Source organism: Zalophus californianus, chromosome 3 (genome assembly GCF_009762305.2).
Source record: "Zalophus californianus isolate mZalCal1 chromosome 3, mZalCal1.pri.v2, whole genome shotgun sequence".
NCBI lineage: Eukaryota > Metazoa > Chordata > Mammalia > Carnivora > Otariidae > Zalophus > Zalophus californianus.
The window spans coordinates 192356461-192382559 of NC_045597.1; the positions used below are offsets into that span (position 1 = coordinate 192356461).

At 56.1% G+C, this 26099-nt stretch overlaps 1 protein-coding gene across 1 annotated transcript in view; it reads right to left on the reverse strand.

Moving 5' to 3' along the window:
* The window catches only part of PER2 (period circadian regulator 2), a 39280-nt gene that overhangs the window by 9411 nt on the left and 3770 nt on the right, over positions 1-26099 (reverse strand). Inside the window, 16 exon segments of the mRNA XM_027591138.2 lie at positions 1447-1686; positions 2486-2650; positions 3559-3683; positions 3772-3931; positions 5145-5226; positions 5647-5772; positions 6491-6599; positions 6871-7024; positions 7575-7681; positions 10212-10290; positions 11878-12020; positions 12879-12930; positions 15164-15365; positions 16124-16245; positions 18727-18878; positions 20591-20814. Of these exon segments, the coding sequence (XP_027446939.2) occupies positions 1447-1686; positions 2486-2650; positions 3559-3683; positions 3772-3931; positions 5145-5226; positions 5647-5772; positions 6491-6599; positions 6871-7024; positions 7575-7681; positions 10212-10290; positions 11878-12020; positions 12879-12930; positions 15164-15365; positions 16124-16245; positions 18727-18878; positions 20591-20796 (2224 nt within the window). The 5' untranslated portion in view covers positions 20797-20814.

Below are 26099 nucleotides of genomic sequence, written 5' to 3' on the forward strand. Positions count from 1 at the left end.
GTTTGTGAAATCTGAAGGGTTAGATCCCTGATCTCATCTAACCCTATTTTTGAATTTTAAGGGCTTCGTCACTACTGTTCCTTAAAGCGAGATGTTTCCTGCTTTGCCTGTCAGATGAAGCCTGGACTCCAGCCTGAGTGGAGGTCAGAGGGTGGAAGGAGCACATGCTCTTGGAGCCACCTTCCTTCTCTCTGGTGACCAGTCCTTCTTGACAAGGCTGGAGGTCTCCACAGGTAGCAGAAGGGACTCTGGGCTTGTCACCACACCTCCCCTGGGCCTGGGCCAGCATGAGCAGTACTTTGGGCTGGGGGGTCATGCCACACCTGGGATGGGTCCCAGGAACCTCAGTCTCTCCTCTCATGTCACACAGGGTAACTCGGGGCTTCTGCAGCAGGTATGTGGGGACACCTGTCAGCTATGCCAAGGGGTGCTCCTTACCTTTGCTCCATGCTGAAGACAAATGGGCCAGTCCAAGGCAAAGTGCTAAGTGGGCAGAGGCCTTGTGATTCGGACTCTGGTATTCTTTCTATAGGAAACCTGTCCCCTAGTGGGACTAGTGGCTGAAGCACTGGGCTCCTGGGATAGCACATCAGGGTCTAGACAGGGCTGCAGTGGACAGCTGCAGAGTCTGTGCACTGCAAAATCTGCTGGGCCAAAGGGGCAAGAGGGAGCCTGGAACTCTGCACTAAGCCAGGCCCACAGGGTGGGTCTGCCCAGGGTAGGAGATGACAACTTTTCCTAATTTCCAAAGAGATTCTCTGTGGCCTGGCGGGTCACCCTAAGTCTGGGGAAGAAGGAGAAAAGGAAAAGACTAGAAAAGACATAATCCTTGACAGCATCAGTCTCTTTCACTTCTTATGTATTCACTTCGTGGTGTATCTGCCTACAGATGCAGGAGAAGCTGGGTCCTTGTGGTGCCTGTGTCTCCTGGGCTCACTAACTCTGATCCCTGTGTCTGGCCTGGGGAGCCCTGGGAAGAGGTGGCGTCTCTGGTCAGACCTGCCCCGTCTATTTTTTTTCACCCCGTGCCCTTTGAGCACCTGCTGGCTCTCAGCCTGTAACACTACCAGGGTCTGTCCTTTCGCCCTGGGGCCGCCTGGCAGGAGGGCATGTCTCCTGGGGAGAAGAAGTAAGTCCTCAGGAGTCTGACGCCACATGCCCCGTCAGGACCGTGGGCAGGTAGGGTCCCCTGCCCCTCGCGGTCACCCAGTGAGAACCGTCTCACGTGGCGGCACTGCGTTCCGCGGGGGCCAGCCTGGGACTGTCGCTGCTCTTGATAGCACTGTTCCCCCGGGGACATGAGAGGACACCTGTTTCTACTGAAACAGACTGCACCACTGCTAAGTTCCAGCCTGTATCTAACTAGGGACATTTCACACATCCACAGGAGCACTGGACTCCGTTCCACCAAGAAGACCGTTTCTAAAATTGGGTTTCGCCACTTACTTCTCTCACTCAGCTGCCCCTTGGACTTTTCCTGTAAGTAATAATGGCACCGAGACTGGAAGACATTGAGTTTCCGCATCTCCTTGAACTTGAGCAGGAAGCTCTGCTCCTCCTTCTGGGTGTGGGCGGCCAGCACTTCCTTGGTGAGGCCCAGCGTCCTGAGGGGCTCCTTCTCCAGGCCCAGGATGCACGGCCAGCCGGCCGGAGACTCGGGCCCGCTCACAGCGTCTTCCACCAGCTCTGGAACAGAAGATAGGCCCCGGGGTTTAAAACAACGGAAAACCCACACCACGTCTCTGAAGAAGGTAGCCCCTCTAACACACGTGAGATGCTTCGTGCTGCCGCAGCTCGGGGCTGTAATCCGTGCGCATTCAGGTAGCCCTTTGAGAAAGTTAACAATCAAGGGCACAACACAAGGACAGAAAGCCCCACGGCCTGGGCGGCTCCAGGGTCAATCTTTGAAGCAAACTGAAATGTGGGGTGTCTGGGGTTTCAGCCCAACACTGAAGATGCTGCTCCTGGGCTGTCCCTAGCTTTGAGAGCGCGACACACTAAGCTGGCGCAGGGCCCCTGTCCTGGTTCAGGACCCACTGACTCTCTTCCGTGTACTTTCCCCTCACCTTCCCTCTCTTCTCGGCAAAGAACAAACCTGGGTTTCAATCCACTCGTGGGTGTTGTGAAGAACAAGGTAACTCAGGGATGGCACCCTTGGCTGCCCTGCAGGTACGACCTGTCCTGGCTCTTGTCCTCAAACGGGAGGGAGTGGGGACCCTCGGCCCCAAGGAAGGCGGATGCCTAAGACCCCCACTCAGTCGCCGACGCCTAGGACCCCCGCTCAGTCGCCAGGAGGCCTGGTTCAGCACCACCAGGGCTCCTGCCCCATTTATGCCCAAGCAGACAACTGCCACCAGGTGGCGCCAGAGCGCGGCGGGAAAGGAGACGGGTGCCCCTGCGCCCCGCCCTGCTTCTGCGCCCGATTTCTAATATTCATCGTTAAAACCAGGCTGCTCCCGACATCGTCTGAGAACAGCGGGCATACCGAGCTCAGGCTGTGGCTTCTTGTCGCCCACGTGGACAATGGTGCTGCTGTAGCTGCACAGGCTGGTGAGGGACGCCACGCTCTCCGCCTTGCCGGGCAGCACCAGTGGCGGCAGGGGCGCGCTAAGCTCCGCATGGCCGTTCACCCTGGAGGGTGACGCTGTCTCTTTATAGGAGAAAACGGACACAAACACGGAAATGCAGTAAAAGCAAACCGCTCGGATAAGAAACACCGCTGTCTGCACGGTGCGCCCATACCCAGGGGACCCGCACAGCCTGCACCCCCCGGGTGTGCGACGGCCCCAGGTGTTTATTCACAGGGTGAAGACGGAGAAGAGGGAGGTCTGAAATGGACACAAGCAGAGTCTCCCAGCCTGCGTCCTCCAAGAGGAGCTGGGCGGCTGCACAGCTACAGGTACCCGGGGTCAGCCGCCTCTGACTGGGGCCCGGAGCCCTTCGGCAGGCCTGTGGACAGAGGCCACGCAGGCAGCCGGGAGCCCACCCTCTGCTGGGAGCTGGCCAGTGGCTGGCGCTCTCTCCCCAAGGGCTATGGCAGGGACTGTCCACCACAGTGTCACTGCCCAACCCTAGTGCTCTGTCAACAATGGGATACCCGGTTTCCGAGCCTGCTAATGACCACCGGCAACACTCACAACACTGGAGGGGCCCAAGATGTAAGCTGACTCGGGGGGGTGTACTAACATTCAGAGGCCCATGCTCCTCCGAGAGACCGTGGAGACAAGACTGCCCAAGAATGACAATGTGAGATGCCCCCAGGCCTCCAGCAACCCCAGCAGGATCCTAGTGTCAAAAGTCCCAAATCCCCCTTACCTCTAGCTTGTAAGAAGATTGCTAACTTTTGAGCTACTTTGGTCATTTAAAAACAGCCTACACGCACATACTGTGTCCTTAACGACTGAGCCACCCAGGCGCGCGCACATACTGTGTCCTTGAAGCTGCTCAGACTTCCTATGGGAGGGAGCAGGGGGCTCCGGGCCTTTGATGACACCTGACCCCACAGCGGAGGACCCGCGTTATCGCACACACGCCGCACAGCTCAAAGCAACAAGACACCTGTGGAATGCAGCCCGGGGCTGGCCACTGCCTGTCGCTTATCGCTGGCCTTCTGTGTCGCCACGCTCACCGGGAACTCACACTTCCTCTTGAGGGTGACCGCCTCACTGCAGCTCTCCAGGTACCTGCGCGGAGGGTCGGAGAGGGCTTCATGGAACACGGGGGCCCCGAGAGGGCGTGAACGAGCCAGGCGGGGGCCAGAAGTGCCCGCACCTGATGACGCTGTCCAGGCAGCTGATCTGCTGGTAGGACCCAGCGGGCGGGTTCCTGCAGCCCAGCTCCTCGGGAGAGCCACCCGTGGGCAGGCTGGTGCCCGAGCTGTGCTGTTCCATGGGGACAGCTTTCATCTGAGCAGAGGAACCACTTGGCATTTCTGAAAGAAGGACAAAATAGTTCTTTCAGTTAATACCTGTTTCCCCCAAAGAGGACTCTCTATTCAGAAAGCATTTTAGTTCTACCTAAACATCAGGCTGTGATTCTTAGACACGGAAACCCAGCGCCAGCTGGCTCTTCAGGCAGCCCTGCTGGGGCGAGTGCCCCTGTGCTGCCCCCAGAGGGAAGCCAGAGGACGCTGTCACCAGGGCGGGGGCCTGCTTCCCCCGGGGCTGTCCCCAGGGTCAGGGACTCAGCCCCAGAAAAGGCCAGTTCTTACCGAACTCCTGAAACGTTCGGGGCCAGTAAGAGGGCAGATGCTTTACGGTTGATGGATATTCCGTGTCTCGGGGAGGAGAGGACCACTGGAAACGTGCACCGGCGGTACTAACAATCATGTGTCTCCGGGACAGCCTGCCGTGGCGCTTCTCTGCCCGCCCTCTGCACACGTGCTGCGTGCTATCTCCCGAGGGGCCCTCGGGGGCAGAGCTGTGTCCTGCTCCCCAGTGTGTCCCCAAAACCCACACAGACTGCAGCATGCAGCGTGGCCACTGGGGGCAAAGTGCACCCCCACATGTCCCGAAGGCCAAAATTCCTGGTGAAGAAGAGGCTTGGGGCAGCCACCGGAGGCTTCCCGGAGGAGGTAAGCCCTGAGCGCAAGGGGTGAGCCAGAGCGCACCAGGGGAAGAGGTCGCAGTGAGCCCAGGCACGAGGGTGGCAAGTCACAATGTTGTGAAGCAGGCTCAGGTGGTGGGGGGTTGCGGACCGCCCCCTGTGCCTTTGGCTCCCCGGGAGAGGTGGGCCCATGAGCAAAGCTGGTGCTATCCACCTGGGACACTTCATTCACGCGTATGAACGTTGTGGGTTGGCTGGGCAGCCCCCCGAGGTAAGCGTGTGCACGTGCTCTCAAGAGTGTAAGCACCAACCCTCTGGCCACTACGCAGAGCAAGAACAGGGGCCGTGGGGGCAGGCAGGCATGTCTTGGCCACACCTCAACAGGTGTAGAGGGCGCCAGATGCGCGCCCGGTCAGCGAGACTGACGGACTGAAGGCCCATGCTGCCCCACATTGTCACAGAGCCGGGCTGCCGAACAAGGGAGGGGATGCAGCGCGCTTCAGAGGTCAATTCCCTGCCATCCGGAGTGAAAGTCAAACCGGGTCCCTCTCGCCATCTTGCCACACTAACATTTTCTTACGGAAACGGAAAGTTTTTACCTGCCGCAGATTTTTCCTTTTGTTCTCCAGATTCCCCGGGATGACTTTTGTTTTTGACATTGCCACCATTTTTACAAATTTCCTTGAGAAGAAACAAAGGGACACGTTATTCCCTCTAGGAGGCCCTGCAGTGGTTCAGCCTGTCCCCGCAGTGAGGACAGCGGAGAGCCGCAGAAATCCCCGCGACACAGAAGCAAGCTCCGAAGGAGAAATCGGAGCGAGGCAGGGCTGGAGAAAACGCGTTTGGCCATGTCAAGAACGCAGAGCGACGTGGAAGGTAACGATTTTGTGACGTCTTCACTCTGGCTTGACTGCCTGCTTTACATCATCTTCACCCAAACTGTAGCCACAGCTTTTGGCTGCTCCCCACTTGGAGAGCAGAGGGTAAGGCCCGAGTGAGCAGGGTTCCGAGAGCGGGCGGCCGGGGCTCTACGGGGTCTGTGGCTCCCGGGCGTCCCCGTCTCCCCGGGACAGGGACAGACGGGGGCGGAAGGTGACTTACGGTCCTCCTCCGGCAGGAGTCCTCATGACCGTTGCTGTCGCTGGAGGAGGTCTGGCTCATGAGGTGCTCGTGGGACCCGTTGCTGCCCAGGCTCCCGTAGCCACTGGAGCCACTGTGGGGGACGGGCTGGGAGACAGCAGACAGGGAGGGTTGGATGCGGCTGGTGCTGCGGGGTTAGTGCAACACGCCCATCTCGCAGAGAGGCTGCCCCCTGCCTGGCAAGGACAAGGTGGGGCTGGGCTGGCACCAGGGTCAGGCTGTGGGGCACGCCCCGGTCCCAGTCACGGGAGACCCCCTGCGAGAGGATTCATTCAACGCTCTCCCTCAGCTCACACGGCGTGGCCAGTCCGGGGTCTATCCAGGGGTTTTAGAAACACAAAAGGCGCACTGTGGTTTTGCTGCAGTCTAAGGGGGAGGAGCAGAGCTGCCCAGCCGGGGGGACTGGTGCTCACGCTAAGTCTGCTTGAGTGCTGCATCCCCAGGAACAGGAAGAAAGTATCCTCACGCCCCCCAGGTCCTGGCACAGTGACCCCCTCCCACCCAGCACACCTGTGGGGGCCACGAGCGGGCTGGAAGCAGGGCCTCGGGGGTGGACTCGGGGGCTGGGTGTGGCTTTCAGTCACTTGCTCAGGGCTACAATTCAGACACAGGCACCCCAAATATGCAAGGGGGGCACTGCCCCCAACTGTGCAAGCCGCAGGTGTGCCCGACTGTCCGGGCCCAGGCCATGGGCACCAGGGGTGCGGGGCGGAGCTGGACGGAGATGGCCCCCCCGGCTCTCTGGGCAGCTCCGGGCCACTTACATGAGGGGGGGCAGGGGGGCGTGTAGACAGTGTATACCCACCTGTAGCAGCAGCCGGTGGATCTGCTCCGTGAGCCCCTGAATGCTGGGGTGCAGGTCCTTCTCCTCCACAGGCGACTGAGCCGAGAACACGTCCTCATTCAAAGGGCCCCTGCGTGGTTTTAACTGGTCTGTTAGTTGGGCCCCATGCTGCACAGCCTGGCCAGGCTTGCCTCCTCCCTGCAGACCCCTGGGCTGCTACCTGCCCACTCACTATCTCCTCCCTTCCCCTCACTGCTCTGCTGCATGAGGTCCCTCCCACCTGGGGGTACAGGTATGCGGCATGAGCTGGCTTGGGTCCTGGTCACCCTGTCCTGCTCCATGCCACCTGCTGGTGGGGAAGCAAGGGTCCCCGAGCTGTGCCGGGCACTGGGAGCACTCACACCCTGACTCTGTGTCTGCCGATGATGAAGGAGATCTTTCTGCTCCACGGGTTGATGAAGCTGGACCAGCTGGTGTCCAGAGTGACGTACTCGCCATTCCGTGCACGGAACCGAATAGGAGAATAGTTGAAAGGCTGCCCGCCGGACCGCACAACTGCGAGAGTGGGAGCCACGTGGGCATGAGCACAAGTGGCTGGTGCTCTTGGCAAGAGGAGAGCTGAGGTGCACTCCGTTCTGGAATCAGCTCAGAACTTTCAGAGATGCCAACCTCCTCAACACTATGGCTTTCAACCCCCTGCTTTGCTTTAAATTGCAACAGTGGGCTGTTTCCAGAAGTGCCACCACATATTTCAGGACACACATCTCTGTTAGCCTTGACTGGTCTTCTCCAGGGGATGCTCAGTGTCCCCTGTGTCTGCGAGGCCTGGGCTTGGTGGGGACATGGGTCATCCACTCCCCTGGCCTGGTCAGCACCTCTGCCGCCACAGCTGAACCCCTCCCCACCTGCCAGGGAAGCCAACAGTAAAAGCAGGGTGCCAAAGATTCAGGTCCCACAAAGGGACCCACAGGAGATGACTACTCTTGACTGATGGAGCTAGGGCTCAGGCACAGAGCCAGGGCACCCATCCCCACATGCTGGTAACCGATGTGACCTGTCTACATTGGGTGCTGACCTCAGTATTTACCATGAAAAGGGGACCTACTCTTTTTGTGGATGGTGAGCATCAAAGGCCTGTCACTGGGGTGAAGCTGCACGAGCATGGGGGTCTCGATCAGGTCCTGAGGTAGGTAGCCCAGGAGGGGGACCGCCCTGCAAGGCAAGCACACACACAGGTGCTCAGCTGTAGCTCCTGCCCAGCCTCAGCCCCATGGCTGCCCTTCAGGACACACTCCAGAACACTGCCTCCTCCAGGCTGGGCAGCAGACCATCTCCAAGAGCCCTCTTGCTCATTGGGAAAAAGAGACAGACTCCAAATTCTCCAAAGATCAAGGTTTGGGAATTAGGCTAACAGAACAGTCTTTCAATTAATTAGCAAACGAAAGTCCCCCCATGGGTCTGTGATAGAAAACTAGGCCCTATCAGGCCCGGCCCAGTACAGGCTTGGGGCTTAGCTCCTGAAGGTATAAGTCATGATCATGTTTTTGCTGCTCCTCTTTTCAGATCTTTTCTTTCTTCGTGTCATTTGTAAGTTCGGCCAGACGTGGCTGGCATGTTTTTTTTTTTTTTTTTAAGTGTTGCCTGGATTCTGGAAAACTCTGTGTGCCTCCTTTCTAGTTGCAGAGGGTTCCCTTCTCCTATTACTTTGGCCACTGGGTCTAGTCCCGCGGGGTCAATGCAGGCTGGGTGCCTTTGCTCTTCTCCCGCAGCTGCTGGGAGAAGGTTTGGGGGTGAACTTTTGGGTGCCCCTTCTGCCTCCGTGTCAGGCGTCCTCTGCCCACTCGGCCACTGTTCCTCCTCTGAGCTGCGTCTCAGCCTCCCCCTGGTGGCCAGTCTTCCTGCATCTGAACTGATGCTCCCTCAAACTCTTCTGCTCAAGTGCAAGGACATTCTCCAAGTCTCTAGAGTGAAGCTTGCTCGTTCCCAGTAGAATGGAACTGTCTTGTGGGCCCAGTGTTATTATTTGATTTTTTCTTCCTGGTCCAAAATACACTCTCTCCAGGCCCGTGTTTTCCTTTGACAGGACGTACGAAATGTTCCGGGCGCCCTTTCAGGTCCAGGCTTGGCAAGGGGGGGGGGGGAGGAGGGGGAAGAGGGAGAGAGGAAGGGAAGGTGCGGAGGGGAGGGGAGGAGGAAGGGAGGGAGAGGGGAGGAAGGAGTCCTGGCCACCTGCCCAGCTGTCCTGTGCTCCGTGGGCTGGGCCACCTACAGGGCTTCGCTAAGGAAGGCTGTGCAGACCGTGGGCCCCACACCACGTGTGCCGGCTCACTAACTCCTGAACACGAGTGACGTCTGTGGTGGCTTGCAGGCAGGCGTTCTCAGACTTGTGGAGGAATAAAAAATTATCCTGGGTTTGCTTTAAGAATGCAGCTCCCCTGGGGCGCCTGGGTGGCTCAGTCCTTAAGCATCTGCCTTCAGCTCAGGTCATGGTCCCAGGGTCCTGGGATCGAGCCCCGTGTCGGGCTCCCTGCTCCGTGGGGAGCCTGCTTCTCCCTCTCCCACTCCCCCTGCTTGTGTTCCCTCTCTCGCTCTCTCTCTCTCTGTCAAATAAATAAATAAAATCTTAAAAAAAAAAAAAGGATGCAGCTCCCCGGGCCCACCCTCCAAGACCCTGCTGGAGAGGGCTGGGTGGGGCCCAGGAACCTGCACCTTGAAACCCCATCTCTGGCGGTTCTGCCACAGGTGGTGAGCGGAACACCCCTGAGCAGCCGGAGCAGGAGGCTGATGCTTCCCTGGCTGCCTGGGAGCAACTCTTTCCCAGGAAGCTCCGTGGCCTGTGTCCAGGGTGGGTACCTGGTGGCCCCGGGCCAGGTGTAGGCAGTGGGGTGGACTGGATCCTCGATAGTATCTGTGGAGGCCACCCTGGCCCATCTGAGAAAGGCCAGAGTGCTAGTACGTCTAGGTCCACTTCCAGTGGGTCTTCTGAGGAAAGCTCTTCCCCACCCCTGCCCACAGCCAGCAGCATTTCCTGTTGCATGCTGGGGTAGCTGGGGGAAGGTGCTCCACGGGACTTGGCCCAAAGCCGGCCAACCCAGAATGCTCTCAGGATGGCAGTGCTCCCAACTCCAGCAAGCACCATCTGCACCAGCTAGAGCGCCTTGGGCAGGAGACTGAGCGACGCTCTGGGCAGGAACAAGGTGACCCCCGCCCCCAGCCGTGGGAGCAGTCTGTGGTACACAGGCTGGCAGACACATCTCTGCTGGGATCCTGCCAATGGTGTCTCCAGCTTCAGTCCTAACTGTCCCAAGCACACTGTCCCTGGCTGTACCATCCTTTGCTCATGTGCGATTTTGAAATGGGTTTCAATAGGATAATACAGACAGACTCAATGAGAACAATTACCAGCTCCCCAGAATGCCCCATTTACACAACATTCACATCTCAGGAGATTTTTAGTGCAATTCCAGAATTATTTCATTGCCTACAGTTCAACATTGTTGTGGATTATCACCTAAGTAAAACCAACGCACAGGCTTCACTTTAGCTGCGTAGCTTCAATGTCAAAATCACAAACATTCATGGAGCTTTACTTAATGGCCACCAAGTAACCACTAAGATCATGATGAAACGCTAAGCAGCATGTGACTGAGTCTGCTGAAACGAAGGTTACGGTACTGACTCCAAGACAAGCCCCATGCAAGAGTGGGGGCCGGCGGACGGGCCAGCGCCACAGCGTGCTTACCGTTCGTCCACGTCCTGGAACAGACAATTTGGTGTATGTGTGGTCGTAAAAATTCTCTTTTCAGGAGGAATTCTAGGGGCTGAAAGAATAGAATTTTATACAAGTTTCTGATTCTAAGAAATGCACACTTAGCACAGTTCTATTATAGCTACTAGAAAATACCACGTAGATTCAGATGGATGGGCAGTGAAGGAAGAAAATTAACAAGTGGACCCTTTACAACAGAGCCCACTGCACGGGAAGCAGACCCTACGCTAGATGACCGCCAGCCAGCCTTCTCAACTTCCTTCTGGGTGGGTTTGGTCTAGAAAGCTGAGGATTGCCACATTCACAGAACTGTGTGGTGATGCATAAGCTTCTCTCAGCAAAATCATGCTGGAAGGCCAACTTCATGATATTTTTAAGATCCAACGAGAGTGAGCTGAACAAATTGTTTTTAAAAAATGAGTTAAGTATTTAGATTCAAAATTCTCAGCAAATGTCATTGCACTGGGACTTCACAGTTTCTAGGGTGGGCAAAGGTGGTAGAGTAATTTGCATTAAGGAAATCATCTACCCAGAATTTCCCTCAACCACCAAATTCATGGACAAAACACTCAAAATTCCAAAGCTTCGTCCTTGAAGGAGACTCAGATCATACTGAGGAGTAACTTGTTGAAATCTAAGTAACCCCTCTAAATCTTTATTGAATATTTGGAAGAGACTATGCTATATGAACGAACTCACCAAAAATTTCCATCAGTTTTAAGAAATGACCTCGTTAACCACTGAGACAAGGTTAGGAATACAATGAAACATGGACAGAACTGGGTCCCTGTGGTTCAGTAGCTACAGACAGTGCCTGCCCTCTGAGAATTCTGAAGTCAGCGTGGCCGAGTTGCCAGGATGAGGAAGGTTCCATGCCAGGTACAGTGGCCAGTACCGCAGGAGGACCATGTCACAGTGCCATTCAGTGGGAGGGGTCGCCAGAAGGACAGAATCAGGGTGGCTGAGTGCCTTGGGGCTCCTTGGGCTTCAGGGGAAGTCCAGATTTGGTGAGGTTTTTGGGAGGGGGTGGCCTGAGAAGCTGGTAGGACCGGGGACGGACACGTGGTGGGGTGAACCTGCGGGGATGAGCGGCTTTCTACACACGGAGGAGGGGAGGAGCGAGCGGGAGCGAAGACTGCGAGTCGGGGGGCCAGCCTGCCGGCAGGAGCCAGACCGTGTGGAGAGGACGGGGAAAGCAGTGGAAGGTCGATGGGCCGAGGTGGGGCGGGAGGGGCATGGTTTGGGTTCTGAGCAGGTGGGGGTGCCCCTGCACTCTTCCAGGCATGGGGGTGCATGGGGGTGGGAGGGGCTTGGGGACCTGGTGGTGAGGGCCATTCTCACCAACAGATGGGAAGCAGTGGCTGGGGAAGGGGGCAGGGCACCCAGGTCACGGCAACGGGCTGGTCACGGGTGGGAGATGCCAGCACCCGGACCCGGTAACAGACGCGGGGCGGTGGTTTGGCAGCAGCTGTGGGGAGGGCCAGGTGACAGAGGTCGGTGTGCGTCTAGAGGGAGACGGAGACTCTGGCCAAGGCTGGGGGTTGAGGCCAGGGCCGGCAGCCTTACTGACATGAGGTGTAAAGCAGGGGCGTCACCGAGGGACCAGATGGAGCCTGTGCCCACCTGGGCGGGCAGTTACCTTCGTAGCCCGAGTGCACTCTCTCGGCCAGCAGCACGCAGCACAGCTGGCCCCCGGCTCCCTGCGGGTCCCGCACCTTGACCAGGTAAGGCGTCATGCGGAACGGGCGGTAGTGAATCTCGCTCTCGTGGTTCTTCCCAACACTGCGGAGGAAGGCCCGGTCAGAGGTTTGCAATTATGACACAAGGAATTGTCCTTTTTTGCTAGTCACCTCTCCCTCAGTAGTGGCTGTTCCCAAAGCAGTACAGAGGCCTGCGACACAAAGCCAGGCTCCTCGCTCGGGGACCCGGACCAAGCTGGGTGTGCTGGCCTGGGCCTGCGAACCGGGCTTCCGCCCTGGTCACTCAGATCGCCACGGCATTCAGGGCAGACCAAAGAGTGAACAGCCTTGGGCAGTGGGAGGTCTTCCAGGAGCCCTTCTCTAGAGCATTTCAATCGGGAAAAGGACATTGCTTCACCGGTGAGGCCCCAGCTTCTGAGAGCGCCAGGACCTGGCCAGGGGTCACTCCTGACCCTGCAGCTGGACGCTCAGTCACCTTGTTTCAGGCAAAAAGCCTGCTGCTGGGGAAGCTGTGGGCTCTCCCTGGGAAAATGCACACTTGAACAAAGCTGCATGTGCCTGTTGGGTCCTCCCTGGGGGAGATGCCTTCCCAGGGAGTGGCCCTCGGGCAGCTTCCTGGGTGACAGACACCAAGTCTAGGCTCCCCAGGCTCTTCTTGAGGAGCAGTGAAATCACCCCACTGCTGACCAGGCTGTCTTAAGGCCTTGTGCACATTTTAAATCAGCTTATGGAAATGGTGTTTTCACACAGACTTTTTAGGAATATGCCCACTGCGTGGTAGGGGGTGCTCCTGCAGAGCCTCTACCCTGAAGAGCAGAGGTGCAGAGGGGCACAGGGGGTCACAGCCCAGAAGGAACTGGTCGGGGGGGGCCACTCCTACATCTCCTCACCCTCACAAGAGGTGCTCAGGAGAAAATGTTTGTGCCTGTCCCAGGCTTACCTCACGCGGCAGAAGAAAGATTTCTCCTCCATGCATTCTTGAGTAAACGAATCTAAGAGAGAGAGCCCAAAGTCAGCCATCCGAGTGCACAACACAGTACAGAGCGCACTCTATTTCCCCCAAGCTACAGAGAAGCAGCAGAATCCAGAGTCAGGGCATGAATGCATATTTACGCAAACACAAAGCAAAGCCCTTAGCATTTATTACAGTTCTGACTAAAATCAAGCCTATTTCACGAATGCAGCACGTACCAAATTACGGAATGCTAAAAGCTTAGTGCCAGAAGTTTACCAGTTTTGAAATGGTTCACAGGCCGCCACAAACACACCAACTAATTAACAATTTAACTCTGGGAGACGTACTGCTGGGCAGAATTTTTGCATGTAAAGCCCTAAACATTTCAACCTATGTATTTTGGGGGATATTCAGTTCTAATAGAAGCAGCTCAGGTAATTTCAAAGCTTACATCAAACTTTTTGCTAAAATATTAACCTACTTAGAAATCTGAAACACCTAGCAAAAGTACGAGGTCACTCGGGAGGCATCATCAGAGATGAGGAAATGGTGTTTTCACAATATAGGATTTTTTTAAAAAGAAATCTTAGACGTTGATCTTTCACATAAAGTTTCCTCTATTCAAAAGAAGGAAGAGAAGTAGGAAATCACTAGTTAGGGAAAATGGTATAAAATTGCCGGCCTGGAAAGGCCCCGAAGAAGTCACCTGGTCCTTCTTTTTCATTCAGACAAAAATTCAGTGGCAACCATCCCAGGCAGACGGTGCTGGCCTGTCCGTGCTGTGAACCCACGTGCGGAGTGATGGCCCTTCCACGCAGTGACCTACGGGTTCTCGTGACATGCACTGCAAGCTTTAGTGACCTGACTGTGGACAGTCCTTGGCTAGGAATTCTGGGAGAAGGCGGGCGGCTCTACATCCAAAACCAAAAGCGAGCATCTCTTTTTGTGAGTCAGCCCTAAAGCAAACGCCCAGGCTGTTTGCTGTCAGGAAGCTACAGTCAGGGAACCGTGGTGGTGGCGGTGGGCGGTGGCTGAGTGGTGGCCCAGCCGGCTGCCGACTACGAGCAGGAGGATGTGGGGAGCACGCGGCGGAGAGGGACCCACGATCCAGGAGGCGGTGGGAGCGGGGGTGAGGTGCATCTGATGTGAGCAGAGATGTGGACCCCTGAGCCAAGGGCAAAACAGGGACTAGTTCTGGGTGATGTGGCCTCATGACTGAGGTCACGCCTGTCTGGGGTGACTCCCAGGCCCACTGTTTCCCGTCACCTCTCCTGGCTGCTGAGCGTTTCTGCTCACTCGTTCACCTTCAGCTCCGAGTGACCAGAGCCCAGTGAGGGGCAGGCAGACAGACGCTGCCAGACTCACACGTCAAGAGCGGGCTTCTGCTGGCCTCCCTGCTCACTGAAAGCGTGGGGCGGGGGGTGGGGGGGTGGCTGCAGGGAAGGCCTGAGCTGGTCTGGTACCTTCCGCCAGGATCCTGTGCCACGTTTCTGCTGAGACTCATCTGATCAACCATCCCTCCTGCACCCACTTATGGGCAAGGCCTGCACTGGCCACGGTAAGAGCTTCCAGCCTTCCGGACCCCAAGTCTCCTGGTCATGGGGGTGGAGGGGGCCGAGGACACGCTGCGGAGAACTGCAAGAGGCCGGCTGCTGCAGCAGGGCAGGCCGGGCCGGGCCCAGGAGCCGGACGCGAGGCGGAGCTCGCAGTGGACACACCGCACGCCCTGCGGCCCCGAAGCAGCGGCCGCCGTGCAGACAGGAACCTGACGCGCCTGGAAAGCTGCTGGTTTGAGCACAGGCACAGGAGGACGTCGCCGCCCACCTGCACCAAGCTGCGCCCGGCCAGGGGGAGGAGCGCTTTCCCGGTCACCCCGACGTAAGCGCAGAGGAAGCAGGGCCTGGCCTCCGTCCGCCCGCCGTCCCCGCGCTCCGCGGGCTCACGCCCAATGCCAGCATCTCACAACAGCCTCGTTTCTAAAACGCCTAACGTTTCTTAAAGTCTTCTGAAACGGGTTTCCCTCTCCGGAATTTGTGAAAAGACTACTCTTCTCAGTTTATCCTGAACAAGCAGCTTTCCATCTCTGGGCTGGGACAGCCGTGGGGCAGGGGCGCCGGCCGGGCTCCAGGCTCCGGCAGAGGGCAGCTGGGCTGCGCCCCTGCACCGGGCCAGCCCAGCCCCCGCCCTGGGAAGGCAGCAGCCCCCACGTTCCCCATGCCGCGGGCCCACAAGGCAGGCAGCCGTGCTCGGCCACGGCCCCAGGCCCTCACCTGCTCCGCCGCACGCGCTCCAGGGCGGGAGCCTGTAAGGCGTGGTGGAGGCGTGGAACACGCGGACGTCGTGGGGCGCCAGGAACTCCACGAACCTGGCGCCATAGAAGACATCCCTTTTACAGTGAAACACGGAGGCAACTTGGTCAGAGATGTACAGGATTTTCCCGGTGACCAGGGACACGGCGGCCGCAAACATACCCTGGAAGGAAGCAGCAGCTGCGTGAGGACAGCCTGCCCCTCCCTGAGGGGCACAGATTTTGGGGGAGGCCTGTGGGCCCCCTCCTCCAGCCCCCGCCCCTCACCCGGGCCGGCAGCCACAAACCTCTCTCCCAGGGTGCGCGGGGCGGGGGTGGAGGTGGGGGGGCTGCCACCCGGGTCCTGCCCTGCTGGCTAGTGGCCTGAGCCCTGGCCCAGAGCTCCCAGGGGGTTCAGCTGCAGCAGGGGTGCTGGAGGAAGGAGATGGGAGGGATCAGGGCGCCCCACTCTCCAGATCAGTTTTGCCACGATTCCAGTAGGTCTGGGTCCCCACCTGCCCTGTGCTCTCTGAGAAGTAGGAACACAGGGGAAGGGACAACTCGCTTCCCTTCCCCTAGAACTCCAAGGGCGCCCCACCCTTATGGGGTACTTAAAAATGCACAAGCTTTGGAGTCTTCATGAGTTGAGTTCAAATCCCAGCCTCCCCCCCAAAGTGAGCCTAAGGTCCCCTGGTCACTGCTCGGTCAAGGTGAGGCTCGCTCCTACACATGCAAAGTTTGGGGGTGGATCGGCCATGAGAGAAGGAAGTCTCATGGAAAACAGCAGGAGTCTGCAACACAACTGCTCCATGTGAATCACAGACTTTATGCTGTTGTTTTAAGGTAGGAGCTTATTTCCAGAAATTCCAAACTCTGTTGCTATAAAGCCACTGGCTGAAGGTGAGCCTTCTGGGGGAAGATGTCACTCATGTCAGACACTCACTGCGTTCTTCACAATGAACTCGGACGTGACACTCTCAATCTCTTCTATGGTGTAGGAGGGCACATTGGCTCTGCAGGGGTGGTTCTCACTGGACATGAGCAGCTGGTAATACTCCTCGTTGGCTGCAGGAGAGACCAAGGCAGCGCATGAAAACGGCCCCACCTCCCTGTGCTGGGGGCTCTACTCTTCTCATGAGAAAGGGGGCTATGCACACTATCCTCCTGCGACGCCCAGAGAACGGAACAGAGAAATGTGAAGGCAAAGCAAACAGAAATGTTTTAGTTTTCCTCAAAAATCCGAAGACCTTTGATTACAGAACTTTTTTAAATGGTAAGTGCACATTATTTTAAATAATATGGACACACAGTTCCACCTAACCCTCACTTTGCCCACAAGATCTTTAATCATGACACAACGCTGACGTTTCCTCTTGGGAAACCTGCTCCTCGGCGGTGTGGCAGACACTCCCATCCAGACAGAATCCCCTGCTCAAAAACACAAGGCGCGAGAAACCACACTGCAGCAGACTGCTCCCAACAGAGCCTGCGACCAGTGCCCCTCATCCCTGGATATAGCTTTTGAGGGCACACTATCATGGGGCTGCCCACCCAGCACCCAAGGCAGTCCCCAGGGAGGGGTGCTGGCAGACCTGTCCCTCAGAGAACCTCCTCCCCCTGCAGTTTGTGAGCGTCCTTGGGTGGGCTGGCCGGGCACGGTGTCTGTTTTTACTGTTTTAACCCTCACCAAACAGATACAGCCTTAAACAAGAGCCTGCAGAGAAACTTGGGGCTGCAGAGGGCACCCAGAAGGCCACTGCACGCCAGCACACAGCAGAGCCCAGCCCTCCATGCTTGGCACAAGCTCTCCCCACCAGAATACACCAGGCAGGCAAAGTCGCCCTTTTGACAAACGTTGCCCAAACATTAGAAGATACGAAGGCTATTTGAAATATGGCTTTGTATCCATCATTATTAGTGAGAAGCCCTGCCCTGCTGGTAAGCTTGAGAGTAACTGATGATCACAGAATAAAGCCCACTGTTTGACCTTTATCTCAGCCTTCACAACTTTCCTGCCTTTACCCATGTTTCCAATGTGTGGAGTCCACTGGGACCTCAGCGTGCGTGTAACGCATACCCCCTGGTAAAGCAGGTAGAGCAGGGGTGGGGTTCCCACACCTGCTGGGAAAGGACAGCTCCCTCGTCTGTCCTAATGAGATGCTGGCCTGGCTTCTGTCTCTGCTTGCTGGTCAGAAGGGACCGAAACAGCTAAGAAATTCCTCAAAGTGCAGGAGGGGGTGGACTCATTACACTCCTTCCCGTGTAATGAGAAAGGATTCACCTGAGTGTTTGCGGCTGTAAGATCAGGAATGCACATGGGGATACTCCCTCCAAGCTTCCTGCTGCTTCCTCTGACACACTGGAGGAAACTTAAAAACTCTCAAAGCTCACATCCCCATTCCCAGCAACAGACCGAAAGGCAAGGCTGCACGGAACTTTCTGACCGCCTAGAGCTAAAGCATCCTGAGATGACCCCAAATGCAGGGGTCACGACCCAAGCCCCCAGGGATGGGTGTCTGCAGAAGAGTTCACCCAGGAGTCAAGTTCTTGGTTCACTAGAAATGCTGGTACCACCTCCACGGCAGTGTGTTCCTACCTGTCCTAGAGTCAGAGGCACCTGCAGTTACCTGAAACCCAGGAGATAGGGAGGGGGGGCACAGAGCACCTGCTCAGCGGGGGTCCAGCTGCAGCAGCAAGTGAAGGAAGACTCGGTGCTGTTGGAAATTATTTAAGGGGCTTGGAGTTTATTGAAATGTCAAGCGTCTGAGCTTGATGATGCAAATACGTTGGACACTGCAGTGTTTGTTCATAGATTTCTGCACTGCATCTACGAAGACTTTTGCACACGTGTTCTCAGGTGAAAGCCTTAGTCTAGAACACGGACAGTCCTAAAAGCTCTTACATATTCTGTCACCTAATAATAAGGTCCAAGCATGCCCACAAACGGGAACGGAATGTGGCTCGTGGAGGTCTTGCGACTGTGCACCAGGGATGGAAGAAGGCGCTCTGCATGGCTTCCTGAGTGGAAGAAAACCTCGATGGAAATTCACGCCTTTCTAGACAAACAAGAAACAGACTGCCCAAGGTCTTAAATGTAGGAGCGCTAAAGTATTGTCCTGTAAGGAAGGATAAGGTCTGGCAACAGCCTCCTTGGTATCTCCTCTTGTTATTTTTCAAAGGAGCGACCAGCCCTCAGCTCAACACTGTGGGATGTTTTGCTTAAATTCCGAGCCGAGCTGCTCACACATTTCAGTGAACTCCAGCTCAACTCCGGCCTGAGCCTGGAGGATGCTGGGCTCTCCTGACCATGACCTGATCCCAGCCCAGAGCACAAAACCTTTACGCCATAAATACATTCCTTTTTATCAGCTGGTTTTCTACCTGTTTCTTTTTTTTTTTTTTCTCCAGAAGTCAAGTACAATAGAAAAGCTGTAAAGAATTAAGCCTTCTAGAATTTCCTTCTGCAATTTCTGGGTTGGGTTTTAGAAAGTTGACATAATCCAAGTTATCTCTACAAGTCCGGAACAAATACGTAGGCTGACGTACCTTTCACCTGCTTCACACTCCTTAGCGCGTCCTTCAAGGTGGCCAGCACGCTGGCTCTCCCCTTGGCCTTCTTGTCTACTGGCAGGTGCACCTTCAGCTCCTTCAGTGTTTTTATCAGCTCCTTGTGCGCATCTGCTTTGGTGGACCACTCACTGTTAGAGCATTAAAGAAAGAGGCGATCACACGTTAGCTTCCTGACTCTGCCTTCCTGCGCCTCTAGTCCTGCTTCTCAACCAGGCCACTAGGATGTCTCGGTCTGTGTGGTTCTCTGTGGAGCACTGCGGGACGTGTAGCATCCTTGGCCTTCTCCCCACCAGAGGCCAGAAGCACCCTCGCCAAGTGTGGCAACCAAAGATGTCTCGTGATGCTGCTACACATCTCCTGTGGGGAGACGGAATGCTCCAGCTGAGAACCACTGCGCTCGCCCAGCTGAGGGCTGCAGAAGTCCCTCCCCTGGGCTCTCTGCACCCCCAGGCTGGAGCTGGGCTTTGCCCCTTAGGACTGTGCCTTCCTGCCCTGTGTCCGACAGAAAAGGATCGAGTGATGGAAATGACAGAGGACAGCAAACTGGTTTCCTGTGGCAGGAATGCGAATGAGGAACACAGCAAGACCTCAGACACGAAAGACTTATAAGAAGGACCTCTCTACTTAAGGGTACAGAGATGGGAAGAAGACAAAACAGGTGGGCCCTTCCTGTTTAGAGCAGAGGGTGCAGAAAGAATGCTAGAAATCAGGTGTCAGGATGAGACAGCCAGGTGCCCACGCACCCAGGCCTCAGAGCTGGAGTTTGCCCCTGTAGTGATACGAAAATGTCTGTGGGGGGTGCCTGCGTGCCTTAGTCGGTTAAGCATCTGCTTTGGCTCAGGTCATGATCCCGGGGTCCTGGGATCGAGCCCCGAGTCAGGCTCCCTGGGAGCCTGCTTCTCCCTCTGCCTCTGGCCCTCCCCCTGCTCATGCTCTCTCTCTCCCTCGCAAATAAATAAAACCTTTTAAAAAAAAGAGAGAGAGAGGAAATGTCTGTGGACGTGAAATTAAGGATACCTTTGTTACCAACACCTAAAAAGGGGGAGGAATGTTCCAGATGAACATGTCTAGGATGCAGACAAGACCTGTGCAGACGGGGCTGGAGGGGCTCCAGATCCCGGCATCGTAAGGGGCCCTGAGCAGCTGGTGTCTGAGAGGGCACGGCCGGCTCACAACCAAGACAGGTGCACAGACCAACAGGTTCTAGCGGAGGCTTGCAAAACGTCACATTACCCCGAAACTAACCTCTAGTAACAAATCTCCATTTCTCTGAGGCCGTAAATCAAGGGACATGTGACTGGCCTTACCTGCAGCTGCTTGCAGACGTGCTGTGTTTGGACTTGGCCATCATGAGGCCAAAGGCATCGGGACTGTGAGCACGAGAAATAAAGGCCAGACTCAGAGGACTGCATGCTCCAACCATCCCCTCATCCAACCAGGGACAACAATCCAGATTATCCCACACGTAGTAAGACAATTACGAAAAATACAAGGTTAAGATAAAGCCGGAGCATAAAACTTTCAAGTTTTAGGTACCGGTTGAAGGACTGACAGAGCAGGTTCATTTTCTATAGACCCCGGCTGCTAGCAGGGCCACAGGCTTGTCTGCTCCCGAGATCTTGCTATACTCATTCGGTATCTATCTATCGGCAATCAGAGAGTCAACGTCAACAGCAGCATCACTATAGTAAATTTTAGTTCTCAGTTAATGAGATTTTTTTTAAGTGTTGAAAAACAGGGGAATCATGATTTAAAGACCGCAAAAGCTATCAAACAACAGGATGAGATGCTGAGAAAACAGACAAGCGGCCGGCCTCAGCGTTCCGAGGGCCCCACCTACCCCGGGGGGACGATGGGCGGCCCCACCAGCATCCCCAGCTGCTCGCCGCCCCGCGAGTCCGGCCCCGGAGAGCGGTTCTCGTTGGTTTCATTTCCGCTAGAGCCGCTGCTCATGTGCACATCTTCCTGGAGTGGGGCTCCCCGGGGCTCCTCGGGCTCCTGGGTGGGGTGACCGCGGCTGGGCGGGTACTTGGCATATCTGTTCATGTTGGCTCCACAACGAAGCTGGGAAAGAGAGAAGTGTCGTCAGGCCTTGGCGAGTGCAGGGGGTCCCACAGCCACTGCATGGAATGTGTGCTGGAACCTGTTTTCACGTCAGGGTCTGTACCAGTCAGGGCCAATCATGGTATTCTTTCTTCCTCCTCATGAGCTCTTAGCTGCCATGAATTAGGAAGGCAGATGAATCCCGTGGCCACAGCCCCCAGGCATCAAACCGCTGATGGCCTAGTCGGAGGTGACAAGAGCATCAGTGAGCACCTCCCAGCACGTGGGGAGCCTTGGGGAAAACGCAGATTCCCACTGAATGGCTGGCAGGGCCTAGGAACCTGCATTTTACAAATCTCCCCAGCTGATGGGGAGGTCTTCTCCCCAAGAAGTCTGGGCCATCACGAGCTGCAGGAGACCCCAAGCGCAGGCTGTATGCAGGGGGAACCCCAAGACCAGGCTGTGGGCAGGGGAGACTTCAGGGAGAGAGGAGGCTGTGAAGCAGGCATTGCCCTATGAGGAGGGCCGAGTGGGTGGGAGCCCTGACAGCAGCACGGGAGGGGGGGTGTGCTAGTGGGGAGCAGGGGTGGGGGCAGCACCAGGCCAGTACCAGATGAACGAACTTGGTTGCATCTGGACAGGTCCTCACCACTGTGCTACGTAGAAACTTTAACTTTGGCGTTTAGGGGCAAGAGGGTGGAGAGGGGCTGAAGTCAGAGCCAGACCAGCCCCAAGGCTTCTGCAGTAATTCCGGGAGACAGCCATGGGGACAAGCAGACGGGGCGTAGGCAAGGTGGGAGGGGTTTACCCAGGAGCCAAGGATGGGGAGAGAGATGTCCCCAGGAGAGGAGGACCCAGGATGGTGTCTCCTCAGGGTCCCAGCTCGAAGCAAAAGATGTCTGAGCCTGGAAGCTAGGCAGGTATAGGAGGGGGGAAGCTGTTATTACCCTGGTCCTGGAGGGCAGGAAGAAGGGTTACTGAAACCAAATGAACCCAGACAACCTGCAATTTGGGGGAACAGAGCTGGGGGGGGGTGTAAACCCTTGGCTTCTCTCTCCTCCTGACCTCAGTGGTCAGGAAGCCAGAAAGCAAGGGGACCCACTGGCTCCGTTCCAGAAAGCCAGCCTGGGGCACTGAGCAGGGGATGGAAGATCGGAGGGCCCAGCAGCAGTGCCCTGACTGAGCTGAGTCTCCAGGGGCAGAATGTGCTCCACAGCTTCCACGTGCTCTGAGAAACAGACCAGACACCTGGTTGACCGTGACAACCACACGCACTCACTGTTCCACGTAACCCTGTGATCACTGACCACTGGATACGACATAGCATACCGTTGTCTGTTCTAGCCTGTGGATGAGGAAACAGGTCAGTGGCCACACAAGGCAGGTGACAGCCCTGGATCCCGCGCCCCTACCTGCTCCTGAAGATGGGGACCCCCGGAGAATCCAACCACACTACTCTCTGGAAAACAACAGGTCTCAGTAGGCCTTGTCTTGTTCATGAACCAACCAATGGGAAAAAGCTAACATGAGTCCCCTGAAAAGATGCGCAGCAAAGACCAGAGGGATGCACCTGCATGGCATGGGGAACCAGCAGACTTAGGACGGCACTTACTCTTGTAGCACAAATAAAAATCGAGAAATGGTGGATTCCAGGAAATAAGTAATGAAGGATGAGCAGAAGCCACAGAGTGAGATGAATATGCCACCTTCGAGCAGAGAATCAGAAAGACCAAGTCCAGAGTCGGAAACGAAGAAGATGGCCTCAGAAATGCAGAGCATGAGCGCAGGGAACTTTGAAAAGCACCAAGGTAAAGAGCAACAACATCAGAGCCGTGTTTTTACCCACGGGTAATAGCTCTTTCTGGAAGAGACACCACACCAGTCAAACAGAGACTCTCATGAAAGATACACACCAAGAAGACCATCCCGGCCGAAGACAGATTAGCAACCGCCGGTCGAAGGACTCCTTGAACACCACGCAAAGGTACGTGAAAATCCAAGCCTAGAGATGTCCCGATGTAAAATGATATTTTCAAGGGGAAAAAGAACTCTACCCACATCCAAACAGGAAAAACAAACAGGTTACCTACAAAGGATGGGAAGTCACCGAGTCCTGAGCAGAAGATACAGTCCACAGAGTTGATACGCAGAAGATAGTCTCCACAGCTGTCACCTGCTCATCATGGCTTTAGACAGCAGCAGGTAGCCAGGGTCCTGACTCACAGAGAAGCCAAAGCCCCAGGAAAGCAAAATACCTGACCAAAGTCAGGAACAAAACAAGCAAGTCTACTCCCCAGTCTTCATTTTGTTGGATTGCTTGTTTGTTTTTTTAACGTTTCAGGGATGTTCTAGCTGACTGCGTGAGAGCACGGAAAGTGCTCACTTTTAGAAAGAAAGAGACCAAAGACTAACAATGGGCTGTCCCCACAAAGGAAAACACCAGAGATCCATAAACCTGGAGAGGTGCTCAACCTCGTTACTCGTGAGTAAAACGCAAAGAATGAGGTCACCAAAAATTAACAGGACTGATGGCATCCAGTGTCCACAAGGTGGGGAACTTTGTGTGTTGTGGTCACTAACGGTCTTTCTGGACGGGACTCTGGGCATGTTCAGGACCATTTATAAGCTTCACCCTTCCCCCTGCTAGGAGGCCCCTCCACTCCCCAGGAATGCCTGTACGCGCGCACAAAGGCCCATGAGCATGGTGTACGGAGTGACAGAACTGCCAGTGGACCATCTGCAGGGAGGCTACTGGCATCCCATCTCAGGCACCGTATCCACCATGGGCACCCTGGCCAGTGCCAGCCTCGACTTCCAAACGGGGGCTGTGCCTCACCTGGCCCCACCCCAGTCCTCTGCTCCCCCTGGCTCAGAACACAGCCCCGGTCTGTACGAGGGTCTGCAGCTCTACAAGGCCTCCCTGGCTGCCTCCTGAGAATCTCCTGCTGTGGCCTGCCTCCTCGGCCCTGACACTGAGCTCCAACCCCAGGGACTTTGCACTTGCTGCTCCCTGGTGCCCACGGGACTCATCCCGCAGACAGCTTGTCCATCCTGCACAAACAGCACTGACTTCTCCCCTACCTGCCCCCACACCCCTTGCCTGGCTTCCCGTCCTCCATGGTGCTGACCGCTGGACTCCACCCTGATGTGCTGGAGCTTTAGTTGTCCTGTGCTGCATCCCCAGAGCCCAGCACCCCAGTGTGGTTAACAACATAAAGCCTGGGACATCTGTGCTAGGGGATACTAAGTACCTACTAAAGACAGGGAGACAAGACACACTGATAGAAGGAGATTCTAGGACACAAACGAACAAGTTACAGAATAATAAAGAACAACAACAGTGGGAGAGACAGCACATAGGCAGGGCTGGACACTGTCTTCCGTTGATTAGCTCACTGCTTCAGCACATGGCGCTTCGGGCTGGTGGACGTCAGAGAATGGGAAGGACATCCTTCCGGCCCTCCTGAGCTTACGTTCCAGTGGGGAAAACAGATCGTCCACAAGGGAATGGCACAGACAGCAGAAGAATGCTAAGCGCTACGGAGAAAGCAACAGAGCAGGGGATGAGGCGGTGTTGCGCGGGAGAGGCCGAGAGTGCCACCAGAGAAGGCGAGTGTACCGGCAACATCCGACCTTGTGCCTGAGCCCCCGAGTGTGGTGCTGATTCACAGCCCCTGGACCTTATTCTCTCGCAGGCCTGCAGCCACGGCTGGGTATCCACTCACCTGCTCCTCACGGCTTCACACCCGAGGCAGCCCAGGGGCTCTGGCCGTGCTGGCCACGCATGGCCTTGGATGAAGCCCCACACGATGGGGGTGGGCCCCTGCCGCCCCAGCTGCTGCCAAAAGGCCCGGTGAAGCAACTGGCCCGGAGGGGGAACACACTGTCCCGGGGTGAACGCTGGCCGTGGGGGATGGGAGAGGGGACAGGTCAGCAGGTAAACCCGCTCCTCCGTCCCTCCCTTGGATGGAGTTCAAAGCTCTTTGTATCCTTCTTTGTCGTCGTCCTTTCTGATGAGGCCCCCATGCGCTGAGAGACCAGCCTGCACCCCAGCCTTCTCTACTTGCCTATTCCCTCACTCTTGCTGCCTGAGACTGTACCTCCCAGTGAAATTCCAGCCTTAAGTGCCAGCCCAGATTCTGCTTTTAAGAGAACCCAAGTGAAGACAGACTGAAGAGAATGAGAGTGGGCCAGGAAGGTGCTGGACAAAGAATATTCTAGGCCGGGGTGGGGGCAAGAACAAAGGTCCTGAGGCAGGGGCATCTGAGGACGATGGAGCAGTCTGGGGCAGAGTGGGCAAGGCAGAGGAGGGTGATATGGGGCACCCCACGGGGCAGAGCCAGGACTCTGGCTTTATTCTGAGTGAGATGGGAAACTGAGTTCTGCGCAACAAGATCTGACTTAAACTCTAGCAGGGTTATGGGGTGGACACAAGGTGGGAGCAAGGAGACCTCTCGGGGTCTCCAGTTCAGGAGAGCTGCCAAGGGGCTGCCCCGAGGGGGTGAGGGCATTCTCTCCCTCCCCAGGACCCTGCACACCATCCGTCTCATCCCACAGCCCTCCCCACACAAGCAGCCTCTGTGAGTGAGATGTGAAGGCTGAGGGGTTACGTGAGCCGCCCTGGATGGTAAGGGCATCAGCGGGTTCCGCTGCTTCCTGGCCCTGTGATCTCAGGCAAGTCCCTGAGCCTCCTGTGCCTTGCTTTCTCCTCTGTAGCCAGGTGGCAGCACCCCTGCCTCTCGGGGGTTGCTGGGAGAGTTCAGTGACACAATCTGTGCCAAGTGTCTGGAATGCAGTTGTGGCCAACAAAGGCTTAGCTTTTATCATCACTGCCAATCACTACAGGAAAACAGATGGGGTAACAAAATAATTTTTTTAAAGAAGATATTTCACTGCCACCAGAGCTGTCTCTGGCTTGTATTTAAAGGACAAGGAGCTCAGCTAGCCACCCCCAACTCAGGCAATAAAGACATTTCCTGGGAGGAGGCATCACACGCTTTGCTTCCACGCACACCCCAGGGGCTTGTCTCTCAGCTCCTCAGAGGACTCCCGGCTTTGCCACCTCCCAGACCCTGGGAGCAAGTCTGAGTAGGAGTCATTGAATAGAAGTCACAAGATTACCTTAGGCAGAAGATAAATCTTTGCAAAGAGGGCCAGACAAGCATGGCAGAAATGTGAAACAACCAACCAACCAAACCACCTGAAACTTCATCATTCCAGAAACTGCATCGCTCAGCACCACTGGCTCCAATGGACTGACCTTATTTTGCCAAGTTGACAAAACCAACTTGCTCATCAAAGCAGGC